Source organism: Acanthaster planci, linkage group LG01 (genome assembly GCF_054643075.1).
Source record: "Acanthaster planci isolate LZ-2023a linkage group LG01, COTS_SCS, whole genome shotgun sequence".
NCBI lineage: Eukaryota > Metazoa > Echinodermata > Asteroidea > Valvatida > Acanthasteridae > Acanthaster > Acanthaster planci.
The window spans coordinates 26,849,704-26,872,725 of record NC_141777.1 but is presented as its reverse complement, the minus strand read 5'-3'; the positions used below and the strand labels follow the sequence as shown (position 1 = coordinate 26,872,725).

The 23,022-nt window shown below is 38.8% G+C and overlaps 2 protein-coding genes across 5 annotated transcripts in view; one reads left to right on the top strand and one right to left on the bottom strand.

Annotated features, from left to right (window-relative positions):
• The window catches only part of LOC110975243 (TNF receptor-associated factor 3-like), a 223,376-nt gene that overhangs the window by 153,578 nt on the left and 46,776 nt on the right, over nucleotides 1-23,022 (bottom strand). The gene's annotated exons all lie outside the window — the stretch shown is intronic.
• Nucleotides 1-23,022, top strand: part of LOC110975242 (77 kDa echinoderm microtubule-associated protein-like) — a 51,790-nt gene that overhangs the window by 21,671 nt on the left and 7,097 nt on the right. For 3 of the 4 annotated variants that reach the window (XM_022227553.2, XM_087141408.1, XM_087141402.1), the window contains 11 exons: nucleotides 1,361-1,429; nucleotides 3,579-3,607; nucleotides 11,930-12,056; nucleotides 12,616-12,765; nucleotides 13,662-13,734; nucleotides 16,931-17,032; nucleotides 17,479-17,574; nucleotides 18,138-18,272; nucleotides 20,767-20,866; nucleotides 21,357-21,508; nucleotides 22,445-22,573. In XM_022227553.2, coding sequence (XP_022083245.1) covers nucleotides 1,361-1,429; nucleotides 3,579-3,607; nucleotides 11,930-12,056; nucleotides 12,616-12,765; nucleotides 13,662-13,734; nucleotides 16,931-17,032; nucleotides 17,479-17,574; nucleotides 18,138-18,272; nucleotides 20,767-20,866; nucleotides 21,357-21,508; nucleotides 22,445-22,573 — 1,162 coding nt within the window. The remainder of the gene's footprint in view (nucleotides 1-1,360; nucleotides 1,430-3,578; nucleotides 3,608-11,929; nucleotides 12,057-12,615; nucleotides 12,766-13,661; nucleotides 13,735-16,930; nucleotides 17,033-17,478; nucleotides 17,575-18,137; nucleotides 18,273-20,766; nucleotides 20,867-21,356; nucleotides 21,509-22,444; nucleotides 22,574-23,022) is intronic. The other variant, XM_087141413.1, reaches the window with a different exon arrangement.

The following is a 23,022-nucleotide window of genomic DNA, read 5'->3' as shown; positions in this document are numbered from 1 at the left end:
TTCTTCATTGTAAACTCTTAAGCCATAGCATGAAAACTGCAACTCTTCATAGTGCTGTACAATAGTAGTGTAATGTTAGTGTCATAGTTTGTAGTCACTGTAGGTGGGCAAACTTCCTGCGGGATGGTTACTGAAACTCTATGCAAATGGGAAGCTACATGGAAGTTAAATGTAGTATTTAATTTCAGATTGGTTCAATAAGCCTTTTTGCGAGTTAACTTTGACCCAAATCTGGTACACTGAGTTTTTAAATTCATGTGAACATAACAACTTGAATTCTCCTTACTAAAACCATTGTTGCTATACCTCGTGATTCGGGGCAAGCTTTTGCTTAGTTACATAAGAGACGCCTTGCAACAATACACTGTTCTCAATGGTTAAGAAGGGCACAAAGGAATCAGACTATTCCAGAGATGGTGGTCGCTATGCGAAAACTTGCCCCGAATCACGAGGTATAGCAACAGTGTCTTTAGTCTGGGGAATTCAAATTGTTATGTTTATACGCAGTCAGATAACTCAGTGCACCAGATTTTATTCAAATTTAACTCACAAATGGCTTATTGTGTTTCCAAAAATACTTGCTGCAAGTGATAGTACAATGCATGAATATGATGAAATCCATCCTACCGGTACCTCGGTGATTAGCTAGCCTAAATTGAGTTTTACTAGGCGTGAATGTGATTTACCACAAACATGTGAACCATATTAGAGAGCTGCTTCACATGTTGATCAGAACCCAAAATTATGGGGTTACTTCATTTGGAAATCGAGTGGTGAATGGTAGTAAATACATGTAAATACATGCACATAGAAGGCATTTTTTTACAATGAGAAACAGGACTTTGTAGCAAAAGTTCTAAACCTTGGTGAATCAACTCTGACCATATGGAAAGAGACAAGGGTGGGCGTGGCTCAAAATTTAGTTGTGTGGCTTTGATACTGAACCACATATACATCTATTTCAGATACATCTCTAATTGAAGTAGAGTTGTAGCCTACATGTACCGGTATGTGCATATTAATGTACATGTTAGACTCTGCTTATAATGTGTAATGTACATGTACCGTACTTGTAGATATGTATGGTATTGTAAATGGGTAGGCATGCAATTCTTCTACCACTATGAACTTGTACAGGGATACATGTACGTGTGCAGGTAGTGGTCCGTGTAAGTCACTTGACATATTTTGGCCTGAACAATAAAAGAATGAAAATATTTTGACAATGCAAATGAAGTAGATTAACCTGGATGAAGCGCGGCACATGGCAGGCACATACATATGCGGGCAAGTGTACAGCAGTAGTGTGCACGCCTTTGTAGTATGCCTCACCACACTCTGTAGTTCTTCTCTTTCACAGTTCCCCTAGAAAAAGTGCCTCCATGACAAACATCCACAATTCAGGGGAAGTTAATGGGGCACGGCCACGGTAAGTTGACGAAGGATCCAAAGTGATATTACTTTTGCCAAGGGTTTCGGATAATGATCCTGGAGTGGATCAGTTGGATCTCTTGGCCCTTGACCTTGTTTAACCCCTGACCTTGTTTGACCCCTGATGTTGTGGTTTTTCCCCAGAACAGCAGACTGGACTGGTTAGGCCCATTGTACATGATTGTTATTTTACTAATGGAGGTTGTGAATGGCAGCCAGTTCTACCAGTGTGTATCCCTGCTCTTACTGGAAAATGGCTGGCATGCACGACTATTTTAGATTTGAAAAGACCAACATTTTACCATCTTCTGCAAATCTGAAATGTCATGCAAAATGGTCATTGATGTTTGTAGTATTCTTATCGGTTGTAGGCTAACTGCAGTTCTGAGCTGGCAAAGAGTCTTTTGAAAATGTTTTGCGTAAGGTTCATTAGTTCTGAATATAACAGACAGCATAGATATACATGTCCATGTGCATTCTAAATTGTTGGTGTAGTTCATGATGTAAACTCCACACACCTATCACACACATAAATAATAAGAAATCAAGCTCAAACTGTAATTTGTTATGTTGGAATGTAGAATTAACTCATAGGGTTCCGTTGTATCTTATTATCACAGTGGAAAATAAGCAGCTTAAGTTTTGTGAAATGTACGTTAAGCTGGAATTATTGTGTGGTTCATCCTTTGACCTTTACTACAACAGAAACCCTACAATGCGTGTAATTTTTTTTTCAGGGGGGGTGCAAGAAGTGGTTGTTCAGTCCGTCCTGTACATAGACGTACTGTACATGTATGTGTGCTGGAAAGTATTGTACACTGTTATTTGATCTATTGTCATTGAGATTTTTAAGGGCATGGAGGCAAAAATGGGCACTCTCTTCTTGCTGTAAAGTGGTTGCTCGGTGCTGATGTTCTTGAATAGAAATTTAGTGTGACCTTTTTCCAGAAAGAAAGTGTCTTGGAATCCAATGAATGGATGAACATTTCACGGAATGTGCATGCTTGTGACATTTTAAATAAAGGGCTGGGATAAAGAGCATCACAGGAGATAAAAATCCAACCTGCGTATAAAAATCTTGCATCGAGTTAAAAAAATTGCACATATGTAGGTGAGCATTTAGGGAAGAGTTGACCATTGTCTTGTGATTTGGAATTGTAAAATCCGAGATGTGCATAGCACTAAGCATTGATTACCAGAAGAAAAAAAATATTGCATAAATTCAAATGTTTTGAAATGCCAACCTCAACACTGGGGTATGGTTTCTACCAGCAGTCTGCAAATGACAACATTATTCTCAGATTTACGAGAATATATGCTGTACTATTAGTCGACTAAACACCTTAAGTCTCTGAGTCTCGTCAATCATCCCCTCATCTCTAAAGTCTAGATCCCTTTGCCTCATAACATTGTTGACACAATAAAAGGTGCGAGAACTGTCTGTGCAAATAGATAGTGTCAACAAGGTATTGACTGGTCCACAGTTATATGTATAGGGGAGACATTGGCCGTGAACTATTGGTAGGTTGTTTATACAAATGTCTCCAGTCCATGCAAATTTCTTTTATGCCAATTTATCAGAGGTCTTTCTAGGTATATTTGCTTTTATAAAAGCCTGATGACAGGTGTAGGCCCTATACAATGAATAGTTTAACGGTTCAATAGTGCCTTGAACTCTCTCAACTTACTATTGCCTTCGGAGAAACCGACATGTACCCTTTTCAGTGACAACGCCATAGACCTAGTTTGTTGGAGGACAACAAAAGCTTCAAGTGTACTTTTCTAAATTCAGAATCACACTTATCGCCTGTTCTCCTGCAGAATCCAATCAAGCCAGTTCACTATTTACACTGACCTGATTGTCTCTCACATAGCAATCCAGCTGAGGCCTTGGATAATGCCATTGATTAATGCTAATGACATGCAAATTGTCTGACATTTGCAAATGCATGTTGTGTCCTACAGTGGTGCTCTGCATATAACATTAGATAAGCAGTATACAACAGTGTACTTGAACATGCAACTCTTCTCACTATTTTTTATCTTTTCAAGAAAAGTCAGTTTCTGATTTCTTTGTATTAATTTAAATTCATTCCTTTTTGTTCACTACTTGGGTAAGTAATCGTGTGGCTTTTGTTGTTTTGCAGGCCAAGCAAGGAGGCGCAATACAATGCAGGTAAGTATAATTCAAATGATGTAGTAGTTACCAGGCCAGAATTGCACAAAATAGTCAGAGATGTTGCATGTCATTCAAATATCCAATGTCAAATATTCCATGTTTCTTCCCCTTCACTACACAAGGCCCGGTTCTTATCCCCTCCCCAAGTGTAAATAAGGGTTTAACAGGGAAATACATCTTGGCTGAAGCAGAAATAACCCAAATTGCAGTCACGTCCATCAGAATGAAGTAGGAGGTTTGGGAAGATTTGCAGAATTGATCGAGGTACATGTAGATACCGGTACTTTCTGTCATCACCTTACACAGGCGTCACGTCCTTTTAATTGTTGAACAGACTTTTTGGGAAACTGACTAGGTGTGTACAATTCATTCTGAAGATGAACAAAGAAATTGACTGGAGCGGGATTTGAACCTGCGACCTCTGGAATACCAATTTTGACCAGGAATGTGTTAGTGAGTTCCTGCATAGTGGAAGGTTTTTAGAGATTCAGGAAGGTCCCTACGCCATAGCAAAAATCCTGAGAAGTTGTTATTAACCTGTACATTTTGTGTCCCATTCAACCTGATTTTACAATCAGCAAAAATAACGAAAAAGGAATGTTTAGGAAGAATAGTTTACCCACATTCTTCAGCAGAGAGTTGCCCAAAATGTGTCTCCAAGAAAAGCAAACCACATTGCCCCTTTAAGCTCATTATAACTAAGGACAAGACTTGCCTCCCATCTTTAATAGGAGCTGCAAATATGGACATTTACTTATAATTCATGGCAGGTGCTAAGGAGCTAATTAAGGGAAGTCGTGATAAGGGCTTTGTAGCCACAGTGCATTATTAACCTTACTAAGGTCACAACACTGGAGACTGTTCATTTTTATTTTTGGATTGCACCAATACTGGACTGTGCTAACTAGCGCAGGGGCCAATTTCATAGAGCTGCTTAAGCACAACATTTGCTTAAGTGTGAAAAAAAACTTGCTTAAAAAACAAAGGTTACTAGCTCAAACTCCACCTGATTGTCAGGCTAATCAAAAGACAGCTAAATACGATCCCAAAACAATATACATCACATGGAGTTTTAACTGGGTTACCTGATTTATCAAGCAAGGTTTTTCTCGCGCTTTAGCAAATTTTGTGCTTAAGCAGCTCTATGAAATTGGCCCCTGGTCCTTGATGGAAAATTGAGTAAGCGTGACTGTGTGAGTGAAGGTTTTTGAAAATTACTGGTATATCACAACGTGAACCTTATAATGTTTGTTTACATTGTACAGTATAAAAAAGAATTTTTGAAACGGCTAATGAATTTATTTATTTTAGGCTAGTCCATACATGTAAGTAGCTTGTAGTGGCTGCACATACCAGCAAGCGAGTGACATTTTTACATATGCTGATTGTATTTTTTCACCAGCACAAATGATTGCGTTATATCTGAATCGTTTGGCAACTGTGTATTTTATGCATCACTGGATCCTAAAGACACAGTATTTACATACCAGCACACTGTTGAATTTACCTCTTAAAAGTATTTTTTTCCAAGTTATTTCCAATTTTAAAAAGTTACATTTACATTGAAAAATTCATCTGCAAACTTTTGTAATCTGTATTTTGTTTGACAAAGTACTTTTCAACACGTGTCATAACTTTGAGAAAAATTTGAAAAGTTTGGACTGCACATAAGTTATAGAAAAACACAATTTGTGAAAAGAAAAGTTAGCTTTGAAAAGAGCCCCTTATGCTTGGTCTTGACTCTGAATAGTATGCACTGTTCAGCTTTTTACACTTCAATTGTAAACTGGTACTACAAAGTATGTGCTTGTCAATGTGGTACCCTACAGGGGGACTCCAATAGTGACAACAGTCATCAGGGATTACAGTTGATCAGTTATCTATCTTCTAACATTCACTAGTACCATTTGGAATTACTTTCCTCATAATTACCAATGTTGTGACCTGTGCAAATCACCATATACTGTAGGTTATGCACTCCATCTAAGGAGAAATATAGTATTATTCTGGGGACATCACATCCATCATTTAATTAATAAGCAAGAATTCAGTAGCAAGAACAGAACCCTCCACTGTTGAAATATCTTTGTAAGAATCCCTTGTCACCCAAGCTGCTTTAGATATATTTTCCCCAGCCAGTTTTGATGAATAATTGAGTAGGTGGCAAGTTCCAAAGTGTCTGCACATGTGCATTTCCTTCATGCGGAGATCCTATCGCTTGGCTGAGCCTCGTCAAAGTCCTTTTGAAAACCCTCCAAGGAAAACGTTTACAGGAAATGACAAAGAAGGGAGGGGATTTGGGTGAAGTGGCCTATGTGCGTAGACAGACTTGGGAACTCTCTCATTAGGTAGACCTTGAAGGCCGCATGTTATTCTTTCAGCTCAATTTAAAGGGACAAATGAGTTTAGATAATCAAGAAGAAAAAAGTAATAAAAACTCAAGCGCAGATTTGTCATAATTCTGTAAGCATTCAAGACTCCATTCAGAGCCATTCAGAGCCATTCTTAAACTGCATTTTCAGTCTACGTGGCAGTGCCCCGATATATTTTCTTTCTAAGACAAAGAGGTTAATTAAGGGAAGCCTTATTCATACGGAAACTAGAACAAAATGGAAAATGCATGCTGGGTTTCCTCCAAGATGATGTAAGAAACTGACTTAAAAAAAAATTAGAAATTTATGATTTCTAAATTTTAATCTGTGACCATCCATATTCATGATATGATGATTCATTTTATGTTCAGAAAAAAGAAAAGAAAATTAGTTGGGGAACCTCTTCAGTTCCAACTTTCCATAAATTTCTGAGAGATTCAACACTGAGGTACTCATCAGTGGTCTACAGTTGGATTTCAGTTGGTGTGCACTTGAAGAGCAAGGACCCACTCAAGCGTTGCACAATACTTGTATAAGAATGACACTAAGTACTATACACATAGGCCAGCAGCACATCTAAAAGCACATTGCCCAGTTAAAAGGAACTTGACTAGTATAATTTGCATATAGCTGACCTGACCTTGATAAAGCCCTAGGCTTTGGAAACTTCCATTATATTTGCAGGTAGCCTCATTTTTCCATTGGAGTTGAAATGCGACGGCATTAGATTTTTTTATGCTGCCTTCATGTCACTTGTATTATAGACGTAAAAACAGCCAGATTATTGCAGTGTGATAAATTTTACTCTTCAATGCAAAGTGACATTTATAATATTTCTATTAATTAAAAAAATATGTACATGCATCAATTGATATTATAAACATAATGAATTATCATTATCATTAAAAATCAATTGTGTGCTCAGTGCTGCTATGGGAATTTTTAATTTAGTGAAGGCTACCATTCTGTAGTGTGCAGTGTTGGAAGCTTAAGTTTTCTTTGTAAAGCTCTAGAATTGCAAACTTCATGTTTGCAAAATGCAGTGTCATCACACGACATACAATTCCTTGTGTGAGTTTGTGCATAATTGACAGGGACTGTTGGATGTTCATTGTTTCAAAGTGTATGCTGTCGTGGTCAGAAGGAGACCGTGCCATGTGGCATCAGTGCAAATGTACTTACAGAAATACGCATGTATGTCCTAACGTAGAAGAGAAGGTTGAGTGGTGTGAACAGGTTTCATTCTTCTGAATGCACCGCCCACCTCAGTGACTAGACTTACTTAATTGAACTTGAACTTCAATCAGGTCTAACTTTGTGCTTGGCAGTTGTTCTATTGTACTGCATGCCGTGGTCATATACAAATGTACAAAATACAATATTTCTCTTACGTAGGAGTACTTTCGGGGTACCCTTCAATAGGAACTGTTAGACCTGCGAGGAAAGTCTGAGGATGAATAGTAGCCCACAGGGGAATTCTCCTGAAGGGAAGAAAAGAGCACTCCACGTAGCTGTTGGGAGAACAATGAAGTGCATATGTACATGTACTTCAGACACTTCACATGTACATGTACATGTAGACTCAGTGTGCCCATTCATGTACATGTACACCATATATGTGTATGCCATATTTGAAGTTGTGCACCTGTACCTAGGTGCAGATCTGCAGAATCTAAATTTTTCAACTGGCAATTGTAGGTTGGAGCAACATACATGTAATTCTACACTAAAGTAGATACTCTGCCCATTGTACGTATGGACATTTGAATATATACATGTACAGTGTAGATTTACATGTACATTACATGTACAGTATAGTATTCATAGAATCCGTACATGCCATAGAAACATTAACCATGAAATGCACTGCCTCGCGGGATTGCCTATAACTCTTGTGTGGAACTACACGTAGCTTGTAATTTGAATAACTAGCATCGCATGGCTAATGGTTGTTCCAAATGGCTACTGATCTATTAGCCATACAGCTCATATAACATGTAAGCTGTAGTTATTAGGCAGTGTTCTTGAGATTGATGTTCCATTTCAGTGTGTTCTGTCAGGAAGGAAGTCATTATGAATATGTGATCGTTAAAGATGCACTCTCTGTGAAGATTTCTGATTTACAAAGTCAATTTATAATACACCGTAAACGTCAGTTGCCTTTTTAAAACGTTGTATTTCTTCTTGTGTAATTTATTCATTTAATGGAATTCATTTTAGTTAAAGGGAATGAAGGAAGGGAATTTTTTGTTCCTAGACTATACAAGTTAAAAGTGAAATGCAAAAAGCCGAATTTTGATTGTGTGTTGTCGGAACCTTCATGGCATTGTAGATCAGAAGCACATGTATAAAGTTTGCACAGTGTAACCATTACCATGAACAGCATGACATTCAAAACTGTTCATCTGGCATCTGTCACTGGTGCCCAGCTTGGTGTCCAAATTTTCAAAAAATTTACTCCACAAACAGTTTGAATGTCTCCACAGTGATCAATGGGTACTTTCACTTGACCCAGAGGAAAACAAAAATTTAGTGCTTTCTTCAATAGTGGTGTGCCAGTTCTAGTTGATTCTTTTCCTAGCACCAGGATAAATTTTATCAAAAGGCCCAACAGGATCGGATCGTTAATCATCATGATCTCAATGTGCATCGATTTTGAAGTTCCTGCAAGGCCACCCTACCCCTTCATGCCTGTCATGTTGGTGTGTGCACAGTTGGAGCTATGGGTGGTGGCAGTTGATAGTGTTGTTCTGATGAGTCTCATTGTTATTCCAGTTTTTATGGAAACTGGAGCACATTTTAAAAAGTGCAAGACTGTTGAATCATCAAGTGATAAACTTGTGTGGAGCCTTGAACCATTGTATGCATTGTGGCATCAGATTGCTGTGTGTATCAAGGTTTTTTTTTCTAGTGTAGATCATGTGAGAGATACATGTAGTATTGTCAAGGAGTTCAAATCTGTTTAGTTTGTAGCACAAGAACATTTCAAGGCTTCTTTGATGCGTACTTTTAAGAAGTACAGTGAACGATTTCAACCGAACACTGCCATGCTATTCATCCTAGTCGAGAGTGTATCCCTTGCTGATTTACATACCCCGGTAGTATATGAGAGATTTTCTTTTCCGATCAGACACAATGGTGTCTGTTTTTTATAATCATTTCCCTGACATTGTTGTGTTTTGTTCTGTGATCCGACCCACCCCCAAACCAGCACATACATGTACATGTATGTAAACCCTTCTGGTCCCTTTCATTCTATGCATATGGCTAGCTTTTATCGCCTTGCTTCTCCTGTTTACGCATGGCCAACCAAGCACTCCAAACTATTCATTCTGAAACTTGCACGTGATTTGCATTAACTGGCTAGTTATACAGCTACATGTATTGAGCAGACTGCCGGTGCACCTTGTAGAAATGTTTCCCCACCAAGAAGAGAGGGATGTACACGTAGAAGTGGAATATAATCAGAAATTGACAAACGTCAAATGGGAATGAAATTATTTGAAATAATGACTCTTTTTTTGCAAGGTGGCAGCTACTCTAAACAGGTTGGGCCAGTTCATCAGATTCAGAGGTTAAAGAAAGACCAGCACTTTAGAATAGTGTCTTGACATGAGTTTAAATTTGATTCTGATCCAAGGTCATTTTTTTATTTGTTTTAATTGTGTATACATGTAGGTATATATACATGTACACACACTCACAGCTCTGCACATGCGTTCTGCACAGTGGACAATTTGGCCACTTAAAAGACAGAGATGGAAGGATCTTAAGTTACAGTGCAAAATTATAGCGACCATTGAAATCTCAGGAGCTTTGTGAGACCTTTGCTTGTTCCAATTCACTTGTACATGCATGCTGTGGGATTTCCTAGGAATAATGTCCCGGTAGCTATCTGTGGAAGCACAATCAAGTTTGCCTCTTAAGGCAGTTTGTCAATGAACCAATTCAGTTTTTGAAAAGCTGAGTTCATTCAAAAACAAAGTACATGTTGGAGTGAGCCAATGGCTGCGCCGGTAGGGTAGACCTTGTGCTTGGGTATTGCTGCACCTGAATGACGTGGGATCCACTTCATATTGGGCATGTACTCTTAATTGGAATACTGAACTGCCCGATTACCTCTGGAATACAATTTCATGGAGTAGCCAGCACACAAGTTTTTCTAAGCACAGAAATGATTTTTGGAGCAAACATATGTCACCAGCCAAATTTCCATGTGATGCATCCTGCCTGTGACTGGTTCCTTGCAATTTCCCAAGCAGGTGTACCCCCTTGAAATTTGGCTGTGCTCTTAAAAACCCTATCCGGTATACACTGTGTATACGGTACAAAATTATTGTTTCTGAAACTTGAACCGATCCCAAGCAGGTTTGCGTGCCATTTTAGAAGTGTTTTTATATGGAAGTATGCATGGCTGCAGATGTACACTGTAAAGCAGCACAGTCTTTTATCCTAAGCAGAGGACAACAGAATTAATCAACTTGCCCTTTTAAACCACCCACACAAGGTGCACTGTCGAAGAATCTGCAGGTAGTGGCTGGGATAGATCAGTTGTTACATGCGTACTTAACTGTGTTAGTTTTTGATCTGTTGCTTGATTTCTTATGGACATGTACTTTTCTACTGTATTGATCGTCCCAGTGTTTAAAATGCAAATCAATATTTGCAGTGGATCATTTAATGCCCATTCCCACAGCCAAACATGCCCATGTGCACAATCCAGCAGGGTCTGGACTTGTGTGAACTGTACATATGGAATCAGAATGACCTCCAGGTAGATTTCCTCTTTTCTACATTGACCTACATGCAGGTTGACACATTGTTGTTCTTATCCCTGTTAGCTCTGAATCCTTACATTTTTAATGCCATTTTCCCATGCCCCGTTAAAAAAGCTGTGAACATAATTTTGAAACTAACGAAGAGACGTTGTGACTCATTATTTAAATCCTCCTACATACAAGTGTATATTTGCCTGTCAATAAAATAGGATTTGTTACTTTGTACTAGCGTGTAATATAATTGGTGTAATTTTCCTGCTCAGAACTGGCCTTTTTTCATGGTCAGGTACTTCAGATAAACAGGTAATGAAAATACGTGTGCATTAGTAATGGATACTGAGAAGACCCATTTCGGAGACCGTGAAAGCCAAAGCTGCTTGTACTTCAGGGCCTCTATTGGGATTTGAACCATCCGTGCTCATTACTGAAGTGGAAACTCTGGCAACATTAGCTTGATTACTGTCTTTAGTCTAATCAGTTTTCAGGGTTACCATCACTCACCCTGACAAAATTTCCTTGTCTAGAGGTGACGGGCAAGTTTGCTTTCTGGTCTTGCAAAACCGGCCACCTGTAAAGCTCAAACAAGCAGCGTTAGCCATTTGATATTAAAGTCACTCCCGTCAGTCCAGACAGATGCCTTGGGTTGATACCTGCACATCAGTCATGCTAGAGGAGACGGACAATGATACTGCAACAATAACCAATAATTAAGACACAACTGTGTTAGTCCAGATTTGTCTTTGTCATGAGAAAAATCTGACATTGGGTACGTGGACTTAATGTTGTAAAAATTAACTTTGTCACAACTCATTTCATTACATTACAGAAGGATGGGGAATAGGCATGCATTAACTATCCCAGCATTTAACATGTAATGAGCACTTCTTCACTGAGTTTTGTCAGTCTAATTTATTGTAGCAGGATCTGAAGTGCTAAGAACCATTTGTAAACATTACTTTTATCCCTGAACATAGCTTTGAATATGTGTTAAATAGAATCAGTGTTTTTCTGTTACTAGATACAAATGGTAAATTAAACTGAAATCTGTTTGAATGAACTTAGCCATCAACCCCTTATGATGCCACCTTCATTGGTTTTTGATACATCTACAATTACTGATGAAAAATCATCTAAAATTCTCACAAGGAATTTTTTTGTATCACCAACAGATGAAGGATGGGTACGTATGTATATGAGAGGGCGACCGGTTACCATGTTCATGCCAACTGATGTTGGAGAATACTCGATCAAAGCAAAGCAAGACCCCCCAGCGGAGAAGCTCAAGTTGGAATGGGTGTATCCTTTTTTGCCACAGATGGCAAGGAATTTTGGTAATGGCATTGGGATTGGTGTTATTGCTGCCTGTTTTATGCAATCTTTTTCCAGGTTTTGATTTTGAAGCTCAAGGTGCCTAAGTGGGTATTTGAACAAAGGGCCATGCTTGCAAAACTTGAAATTGTAACCTCTTAAAAAAAATGTCCATTTTGGTGCCAGTCCTTGATAGGAATAGGCTTTCTTACCTAGGTCAGTTGACTCCAGACTAAAAGTTTGCTTCATAGGAACAACATACAAATCATGTGTCTGATTTAAGATATGGATTAGCTTGTAGTTTCAGGATATGGAAATACTTCAGAAGACCAGTACTAGTTTCAACCCATGGCTGTAGTCAAGTCCGTTATGGGTCCTTGCAAGCTCATCACATGTCCAACACACCTCGCTTCTCGCGACTGGTCCTGGGATAGGACTTTCACTTGGTCCCATTATTAAAGAGCTTCAAAAGGCTTCAGAACTTGACAGGTAGAGATACCATGTGAGTGAAAAGCCCATGCCAGATTTGCCTTAACGCCTGGGATAGGTATGGTTACAGAGGGAAAGACTGCCGCACCAACTTACATATCTTGCCAACTGGGGAGATTGTCTACTTTATGGCAGCTGTAGTCATCCTGCACAACGTGCAAGAGAACACCCAGAGACATTACTTGGGGCACAATGACGATGTCAAGTGGTAAGTTAGCTCAGATGTAGCTGGTGTAAGTAGACCTAACAGTAAAGTGGAATGTCATGAAGCACCTCATCTGCCATCATCTTACTAACAATATTTACACTGAGGTTCTTTGATCCGTGCAAAATTTTTCTGGAAGCTTTTTCCCAGGATCAAAATTTCAGATCCTATATAGTTTTTGCAATAATTAGCCCTTTTGTACATCACAGTCGGATTTTTGCTTACTAGTAGCGGATAAAGTATAGATGGACAAAAGTAAAAGAACAATTCACTAAGTTATAAAAACTCACCAACTATCACAACACCAAATAATAAGCACTTAACTACTAAAGAAAAACTTGACCATCTTTTGGAAGTTATAGGGCAAATGTACATTTAGAAGTAAAATTTAATACCAACCAAGTTGGAATAGTTCTGCTAGTTTTGGTCCCCATAAGAATAGTTTGTGTCACAAGAGCAGACTACAGGCAAATCTTAGCGTGCTACATGTAGATTTAATTTTGCACTCTTTATAGGTTTCCAATATTCAACCTTGATATTTGCTCTTTTGTTAATTGTTTTACTGGCCATGATTTAAAGTTTCCCCCTCCCTAAATCATTGTTGTCTCCAGCTTCGGCATCTGGAGAATGTTGGCCCTTGATTGGGTTAAGGCAACTCATAAGTCCAAGTACGTATTGCCTCGGGAATGTTGAATCCTGTTGTGGAAGTCAAATGTGTATTAACACTTGGCTCGGACATTAAAAATGGCTGAATCTGTCTGCAGCTAGAGACAAATCCATTTGGAAACAGGTCTCCGAGTAACGAAATCTTCCGGTATTTGTCAAATGAATTAGAAGTGTATATGACATGGTATGCTTGTTTTCTACAATGTGTTTCCTTTGTTTCTTTTTATAATCAGTCTTGCCATTCATCCCAACACTGTGACCATAGCATCTGGACAAGTGGCTGGACATGACAAGGACGAAGGCAAAGTAAGTCACTCGGCTTTACTCATTGTCTTATGAAAAAAAGTCTGGTGAACTGATTTTGAATTTTTTTCCCTTTAAAACCAAGGTGTGGAGAGCTTTTCTGGATTGTTTTTAGTTTGTTTACTTGGACCTTGTGACTACTGTCAGTGGGTTGAATAGGCTATGGTCCATGAGACAATACAATGTATGTCTATTTTTTAAGATTGGAATCCACATGGGATTTAACTTGACCTCCTGAATACTGGTATTGAATTCCACAGGCGGGTCACTTTCCTTTGTTTCATTGATAACTCAAAGTAGAATGCCAGTGATGTGTCTCCTTTTTATTCATTGGAAAGAATAGATTACATTGACTCACAGACTAGTTTCTCCTTGCAGACAAGTGACCTACAGTTCTTGTTTTCCTCCTGAAGCAGATTTTATCGACTCGCTGTAATATCAATGTGTTCTTGAATTGAGGTCAGTTATTATAAATGGCCTCAGAGGTCTCTCTCATGTCTTTGTGACTTATCTCTTCCCTTGGCATAATGGATGCAGCCTTCATCAGCAAGACAGAACAATAATAATGTCTTCCCTTGAGCTCAGAGATAGCCGATTCCTTTCATAATTTCTCTGGGCATAAATGCATTAATTTCATTTATCGTCACACTCACCACATCAGTCTCACTATTACTAGTCCGTAGAGAGGAGATGTTGATGGAAATGAATACGCACATCCTGTCAGAAAATGGATGGCGTAGTCCAGTTTCTTATGCTAGGAATAAATCTATTTTCAACGGAAAAAAAGCAAAAAAGTTTGTGGTTGCTGCTAGTAAGTAGCAAGATGCAGAATTAAATATCAATCTTTATCAATACCTCTTACAGCCACTGAAAAATAGAGCACTTAGTGCTTGTGAGTCTTCCAAAGTGTGGCAAAGCTAATCCTTTTATGTATGTAATTACTAGGACTGTGCCAAATATCTGGATATTCGATCGAGTATCGAATATTATTTTCGAATTCGAATATTCTAATGCAAAATTCATGAAAACGAAGGGAGAATTGTCTTTTGTTTTAAGTGAGATAAATTGCACTGTGGAGCCTTGTTTCTAGCAGATTCAAATGAAAAGCGACAGAATTCTTACAATGAATCACAAAGTTAATTATTCATTAAAAGATTTTTAAGGAAAAGAAGTATTGTTCCTCTCTAGATCTTGCTAAATTGTGACAGGAGATAGTCCTAGACGTGAGAAGCTATTATTGTGATTATAATGTACATGTACAATTGTGTGCATTATTGCAACTGATTTTTGTGTATGGGTAGTTCACAACAATCTGCTGGTCAGTACAACTGAATAGTTGGATATTCGATGAACAAATCATTTGAATTGACTCTGCACTAGTAATTACTTAATCCAACATCTTCCAGTATTATCTGAATCTGTCTGTATTTTTACTCTGACAACATTTTTGCAAAATGCAGTTTTTGTCTTATTGGCTTTACACTTGTCTTTTTCATAGGAAAATATTGCATAAAATTTGTTCGGTCCTAATAATTTTTATGGAACAAGACACACTTGTGAGCTGGCAGAGCATTAAATAAAACCTTGTGTTGTCTGATATTATCAAGGTACCTGCGTAGATTTACTATAAATAAAATATAGTCAAGCCATTGGGAATGCTAATCTGAGATGTGATGCATGGAAATATTGACCTGGGCTGCTAGTGCCTAACTGCCCATCAATCAGTGTCCAGAGCAATGGTGCTTGGCCGAAAACCGATTTTAAATATTTTAATGGATTGGCCTCAGAAGCAGGTTATTACATGCTTACCGGTCGAAGTGAAGGGGAGAAGTGGATGGATGCATGGGCAAGGGAATGTATGCTGTCCTGGTGATTTGCAAGGAATGGTTGTGTGGGCAGTGATGTATTTCTCAGATTATTTGCAATAATTTTCACATGCTTTCAGCAGTTCGTCTTGTGAGTGTGAAATTGTTGTTGTGTGTCAGCAGCACTGCTTAAAAGGGTGGAGTGTGATAGACTTAAGATCGTCACAACTGTTTTTTATTATAGGGTTTTTTCATCTTTCACAAATGAAATTAACATGTTCTCTGTTTCAAGATACAACAACAGAGTTCTTTTGTCTCTTCATATACCATTTGCAAATATTTTCTGTCGCTTGAAATTTTGTTTTTAGCTACATTCCAACCAGACTTTCAGAACAATTGAGAACACTTAAAAAATTATGAGGGTTCCCTTCCCTCGTTACACCTTGACAAAGTACAAAATAAAGTAAAAATTTTTGAGAAATAGGAAGTCATAAGTGATTCCGAAAAATTGATTGGATCTCAACACTGAGATTTCGAGGAAGCATTTCTCTTCTAGTGTTTGGAATATGTCACTCCTTTAAATCCTAACTGCCCAAAACCTGCCATACTCCAACAGCAGGTTTTGTGAGGTTTTGGCAGGTTTGGTACCGTACCTGAGGAACTTGTTGTTGAATTTTGTGAGACTTGGGATGAAAGGCCCAGGGAGATGGTGTTGGATTCTATGTGAGTTGGGACACACAGGGTTCATTGTGTGCAGTGTCTGGCTTGCTGTACCAGTTGTTGGACTATGCTTGATTTTGTCAGGTTTGGTACTGTTCAGTGCAAGTCATCCTATACTGCATAGACCCATCCATACCATATCACTCAAACTCCAACAGACTCATTCTGTTGGAGTTTATCAGGTTTGGTACACTAACCTGCATGTACAAGTACATAGACAAGTACATGAACCTGTTGGATTTTGTGAGGTTCAGTATGCTTTCTAGTGCAGGAGCCTAGGGGGTTAGGGTTAATAGTGTCTTGTTTTTAGTAAGAATAATCATGTTTTGGGGGTACAGATAAGAAGACAAATTGCAGAATCAGATGTCACTTTGACTGATTGATGGTTGAACCTTTCATGTATTTACAAATCACTGATACGAGACTTCAGTGCAATGGAAGCTGATATGAGAATTGTTTTGGTATTCATTGTCAATCTTAAGTTTCATAGCTGTAACATGTAATTTCCAAATTGTGTGAGAGATTTGTTGACAAAGTGAGACATACACGTAGATCTACCTCAGAGGCATACACACAATGGACAGGTGGACATTAACAAAGTTATACATCTGTAAAATATATACATCAGAGTGTCATAACTGAACACAAATGAAATGTTTAATTTGTTCTTGTAGCCCCATGTTCGCATCTGGGACTCGGTCAACCTGAACACACTGCATGTCCTGGGTCTTGGCTTCTTTGACAGAGCTGTATGCTGCGTGGGATTCTCCAAGCATGTAGGTTTCTGTACCATTTATACTCTTTCACTGGAACTACCTGAAGAGCTGGAAATCAAACCTTTTGGGATAAAATTGCTCTTATATTATGCCGGATATACAGAGTGCTACTGTTGGTTAGTTAGCTTGACAAAGAAATGCCAAAATGCTTTGATGGATTTAGAAGGCATGACCAACTCCAAAAGGAGCATTCAAAGAGCACAAGGAAAAAGATAAAGGAGCCACAGTGAACATTTCAAGAGCAAGCATGAGGTCATTAAATTTATTTGATAGAAAAACATCTACCGGTAGGTATTGCCACTAAGGGATAATTCATCTGTTGTTGCCGTGGGTATGAGGGATCTGGGGACTGGAGGGTAGATGGAATGGTTGGCAGGGGGATGCATGCTCCAACCTTCTGTCCACCCTCATCTGATGTCTTTGAGGTCTCTGCCATTCTCGTCCAGGACAAAGGCACCCAGCTGCTGGCTATTGATGAATCTAATGACCACGTACTGTCAGTCTGGAACTGGGAGAAGGAGAAGAAGCTTGCTGACTGCAAGGTGAGTAGATGGGCAACTTGTCCTTGGATTGGTTGATTTCCACATCTGTTTACTTACCATAAATATTCTGTTACATATTGAGAAAACCCACTGTGCTTAGCACCTTGCAAAGTTGTGAAGATACATGTACTCTGTTTACGTCTGCCATTATGTGGATTGGTGGAGGGGACTTCCTGGAGCCTATTGATTTGGAATGTCATGGGACTGAAGTATAGCCTAATGAACCAACAAGAGTAGTTTTCTTTCTGTAACTCAAGAGAGACTTGGCTCATCGACTTCAAATACTGTATGTTGGAAATTCTTGAGGTTCTGTTGTTTTGCATTATGTGTTTCTGTGGTAAGCAAATTTATTGAGTGTCTTTCAATGAATTCTTTTCCAGAAAGGTTAAGTGTGCAAACTACTGCAAACGTCTTACTGACTAAAGTGACTTGAAATATATAAATCAAGAAGTTGTAGGACCATTGTTCCTTTTTTCACTCCCCAATGGCCTGTCTGGGTAACGGGTATCTGTTTGAATGCCGCCATCAAAACAACCACGTTTTCTCTGTTGTCATTACTGCAGAGTTCAGGGGACCCGGTTGTGGCTGGGGAGTTCCACCCCCTGATTGAGAATCACATGGTCAGCTGTGGTAAGGGCCACTTACTCTTCTGGACTCTGGAGAACAACAAGCTTACCAAGAAAGCTGGCATCTTTGAGGTGAGTTTGAAACCGTTGTGATGAACATATACACTCTGCAGCAGAAATCGAAAAGAACTAGTTTTAATTAATCCATCCTTGGAAATAAAGAACTAGGTTATTGGTTGCAAGTAGAAGGCCATACGTCTGTGATCGTTTCACCAAAAACTTGTACTTCTTTTTTGGGGTAACTGACAATGTGCGCAAATTGGATGGATCAAGTTAAACATCAAAATGAGCATCTGGTCAATATAAGCATTAAAATAAATTTTTTTTGTTTCCAGAACTAAGGTTTTAATTCTGCTGAAGTTTGAACATCACATTTTATCCTAGGTCTTTTGACAGCTTAGCTTTTGTCCATTGGTTCAGAAAATACTTCTAAAATTATTGCTAGGTTTAAAAAAGGGGAAGTTATCTGCAAGTAACGTATGGATTCAAATCAGAGTATTGGCAATCTTTCAAATTGTCATGAAATTGCTATGCAGAATTCTAATGGTTAGCATTGTATTTGGTCAAAAGGTGGATTTCACATGAAAAGCCTGATTAGTTTCATTCTTGTATCAAATATATTTATGACTCTCACTTAAGTGACTCCTAGTTTAGTGACTGTATTTTCAGCATCTCTTAATTCAACTTGTGATTCTATTCTTTTCCATGTCAACTTCAGTGTTTGTTATTCTGATTGTTTCTGTTTTATGCTTTGCCCTTTAAAAAACAAAAATGGTGCTTTGTGGACTACAGAAGGTATGTCTCTTGTGAAGCAGTTTAGTATTGCTTGCTATCAGCATGCAGCCCATGATTTGGTAACCTGTGTGCACTGTTCATTTAACTCACCCGTCCTGTGCATGGGTCCCTTAAAAAAAACAATGGACTACATGTATACATGCCATGTTTCCTTTAAATTGTTAGTATAACATAATATTGGTTCAGTACTAAAAGGTCATTACGGCAAAATGTAATTTTTGGAAATATGAGTACACATACTTTTAGTGCCTTACTCTGAGCATGAAAGGAATATTGTATTAAAACAGACTACATTTGTTGTATGTTTGTTTATTAACCCTCCCAGTGTTTTAACCGTCAAATATAGTCAAAAATGCAATTGATTTCCCCCAGTACACAGACACGTATGGGAAATTTGACTGATTTTGACTGATATGACAACTAAGTCAAGAATGCATCAAAGCATAGGAGGGTTAAAGTAGTTATCAATTCTTTCTATTTTTAAGTTTCAACAAATTTTCTTGCTTGATTTCATGTTTAAAAATATTTGTCAGCAAGGACCCTTTAATGTAATTTGTCAGTAAGGGCCTTTTAGCACTGACATGACAAATTTTCAGTTTCCAATATTGCTTATAGTACAGCTATTTTTACACATCTGTCATACATCTTGTGCTTTTAGGTTTCAGATAAATGGGTTAGGTGAATCTATTTTAGTTAGAAAATTTCCTGAGCAAGGTAACAGTTTACTCCTTAACCAAGCCCACTTTGGCAATACTGCTGATTCACAGTACAGTGCTCCACAAAGAGGTTGACATGGAAAGGCCTTTTTTAAACAGAATTGAGGGAAATGGTCAACAAAAGCCATTCCCTGGCTGTGCGTAGGAAACTTGAATTACTTTCAGTGTTTGTCTAGGCAGATTTTTAAGTTGTATTTTGAGTACTCATAGCAGTTTGAATAAATCTTTTCTGTTGCGTGCAATGTCCCAATCTATCCAAAATTTCCTCAAGTTCTCAGATTTTCACTCTCATGCAAATTGTTGCAAGTTTGCCAAATTTTGTGACCAATAACTTGAAAAATGGCCCCTCTGTGGCAACCTCTTGGTGATGAACTCAATTGTGAATCCTCAATATCGTGAAAAATTTTGCAGTTACTTTTACAATACTTTTCCATTTATTTATTTAGTAGTCAAAATATATCTTTGTTTTTGGATGTTCCTCAAGATAATTTTTCATTCCAGTCGTGTTGATTGGTGTGTGTATTTTTTTATATCCTCATCAAAATGTCACTGGCAGTTACAGTGAAAGCCAAACATGCTTGGTATTTGTAGCAACAGGTCACCTTCACCCTGTATTACCAATTGTCATTTTTCTTTAAATCCTCCTCTTGCCTTGAGTATGTGAAACCACATGAAACAATTTGTCTCTCAGCCTGATCGTTTGATGTTAAGTTTTTCTTAAGACTGTTCCCATGAATCAAATATCATTGTACATCACCATGGAAAGGAACCCAATGATTAATCAGATGTGAGAGAAAATGTAAGAGATCAAAGTTTCCCGTAATTGGCAAATTGCTGAACTTACCGGATGAAAACAGTAAACCACTTGATTTCTTGCTGAAGAATTCCTCCTTCCATAAATTGTCATACACTTCTGGGACTGTAACTTTTCAAGTAATCTTTAAAACCTGATTATCTTTGACTTGTAAATCCATTTGTCGCCTAACACAACATAGTCTCTGGTGATTCTGCATTATTGCTATTGAAATATTAGTGTTTGCTTCGTCCGGTTACAGAAACATGAGAAGCCCAGGTTTGTGCTGTGCCTTACCTTTGCTGGCAATGGGGATCTGATCACTGGTGATTCCAATGGGAACATCTTCATTTGGGCCAAAGGTGAGCAAAGGTCTCTCAGAGATTTCAGTTCAGTAACAGCACAAGAAATAGCATTGTTTTATTTTAATAATCTAAATACTTTATGCTGCAAGAAATCAGAAGTTAGTATGGCAAGGCTGTATATCTGCAAGTGTAGGCATCTTAATCACTCTTTTATTAAGCCATTCGTATCTAAAAAAAAGAAAAGAAAACTCAGCCTCATGTTCATAGAATTGCTAAGCACAGAAAATACCTGCTCTACAAGAACAGGTTCCACACCATGCCGTGCAGTCAGAATTTCTTGTAAGACACCCTCCGCTGATTTTCTTTTTTGCTTAGCACATGAGTCTGCTAAGCATTAATTCCTACATAGACATTTTATGAGATTGCGTGCCAGTGATGCAGTCAGTGATGAGAAGGGAGTTTGTGCCAGTGTGCGTCAGATATAACTGGTTGTTCTGGTTGTTCTAACTATTGTTCTATTGTTGATTGTGCTTGTGTCTGATCACAGGCAGTAACCGCATCAGCCAGGCCATAAAGGCCCACGATGGCCAGATCTTCTCCCTCGTCATGCTTCCAGATGGAAGGCTGCTGTCTGGGGGTGGCAAAGACAGGAAAGTCAACATCTTTGACACCTCCTACGATGTGACTGTCACACTCGTGGTAAGACCAGGAGGACAAGTAAAAGGAAGAATATACAAGTGCAGTAGCACTGCAACCGAGAGATACTGTTAAGATGTGGCCATACCCATCTCTCTATCCAAGGGCATTTGCCATCAATATTCTCTATGTCCAAATCACCTGGCTGCAGCTGGATGTAAAACAAACACATGTCAAAGCCACCAGCTATATGGTAGTTGCCAAGGAATTGGGATGCTGGCCTCTTTCACAGATCATTTGTAAGGAAATGTAAGGCCCTTTGGGTAGCTTACTACCATGAGCTATGCATGTACATTCTCTATCAGTGTGTGAACATATAGAAATGTTGCCACGGTGACCAGTTATTCAACATCACTCCACTGATGAGGCCCTCTGAAAAGTTAAACACCACTAGACCAATCGCTCAGGAAAGAATGATGCACAAGACTTTGTCTTACGTAGAGGACACCCTCAGGATCTGTTTGGACATCCCTCTGAATTGCTCAAAAATGAGCTTGGTCATAAACTTTACATCTAGGTTTACATTCTATGCTGGGACAAGCTCTATTTATACCAGAATCAAACCAGATTAACATTGACTTGACTAAAATGTATCTGAGAATGAGTTAGAAAGTAATACCATAGCTACTTAAATCAAAGAGAGATTTGACGGACAAATGGTTCAATCTTGGCTGACATCACAAATTGTTTTGTTGTGATGCCTTGTACCTTTAGGACGTGATAAGCAATCTAGGGCAGGCACATTGACGGGAGGGGGGATTATGATTTTCATTGCACTATGAACTGAACTATTTTGTTACAAAATAGTAATGATAACTTGTATGGTCCTTCATGCTTGAAACTAGTGTCGTTTAAGAGAGGTTTAAAAGTTACCTGGTATGTGCAATACAAGCATTCTAGCTTCTTAAAACTGTTCATTGCATTTGTCTTTTGCTCAAGTTGCCCGAGTCCACCGGGCCTTGCCGCTGCCTGTGCCCCGGTAAAGACAAGGATATCTACGTGGGCACAACCCGTAATGCCATTCTGCATGGAGATATGGAAGGGGAAACCTTCACCCCGGATGTGGTGGTAAGTCTGCTCAGTACAATCCGTTGTCCATGTCAGTAGGTGGAATGAGGGCCCCGAAGTCGTCTTCACCAGGTGCTTGGAATGTGAGGCTGATGTCAGGATAGTGAGAGGGGAGTCCAGATGGTGCAGTGTTACTTTCCTTGCTTTCCATCTCTCCGCAGGTTCAAGTTCCATCCACGCCAACATGTGAAATGGGTTTTCAGTCCCTGCCAGATTGCATGGATTTTTCCCTGGAATAAAGTCCCAGAGTGTTCCTCCGACATGTTTATTTGAAACCAAATTTCATCTTTGTTTCGTCTTCTCTTTCTAGGATTCTGAACATGTTGGCTGCCGTACATAAGATCAAAGGGGTGTTCCCATTTGCCAATCATTGTATGCATGCAAGCACATTTAACAGGTACCTGAAGGTCTCTGTTTGAATGTGAGCATTTTACAGGTGTACACGTATG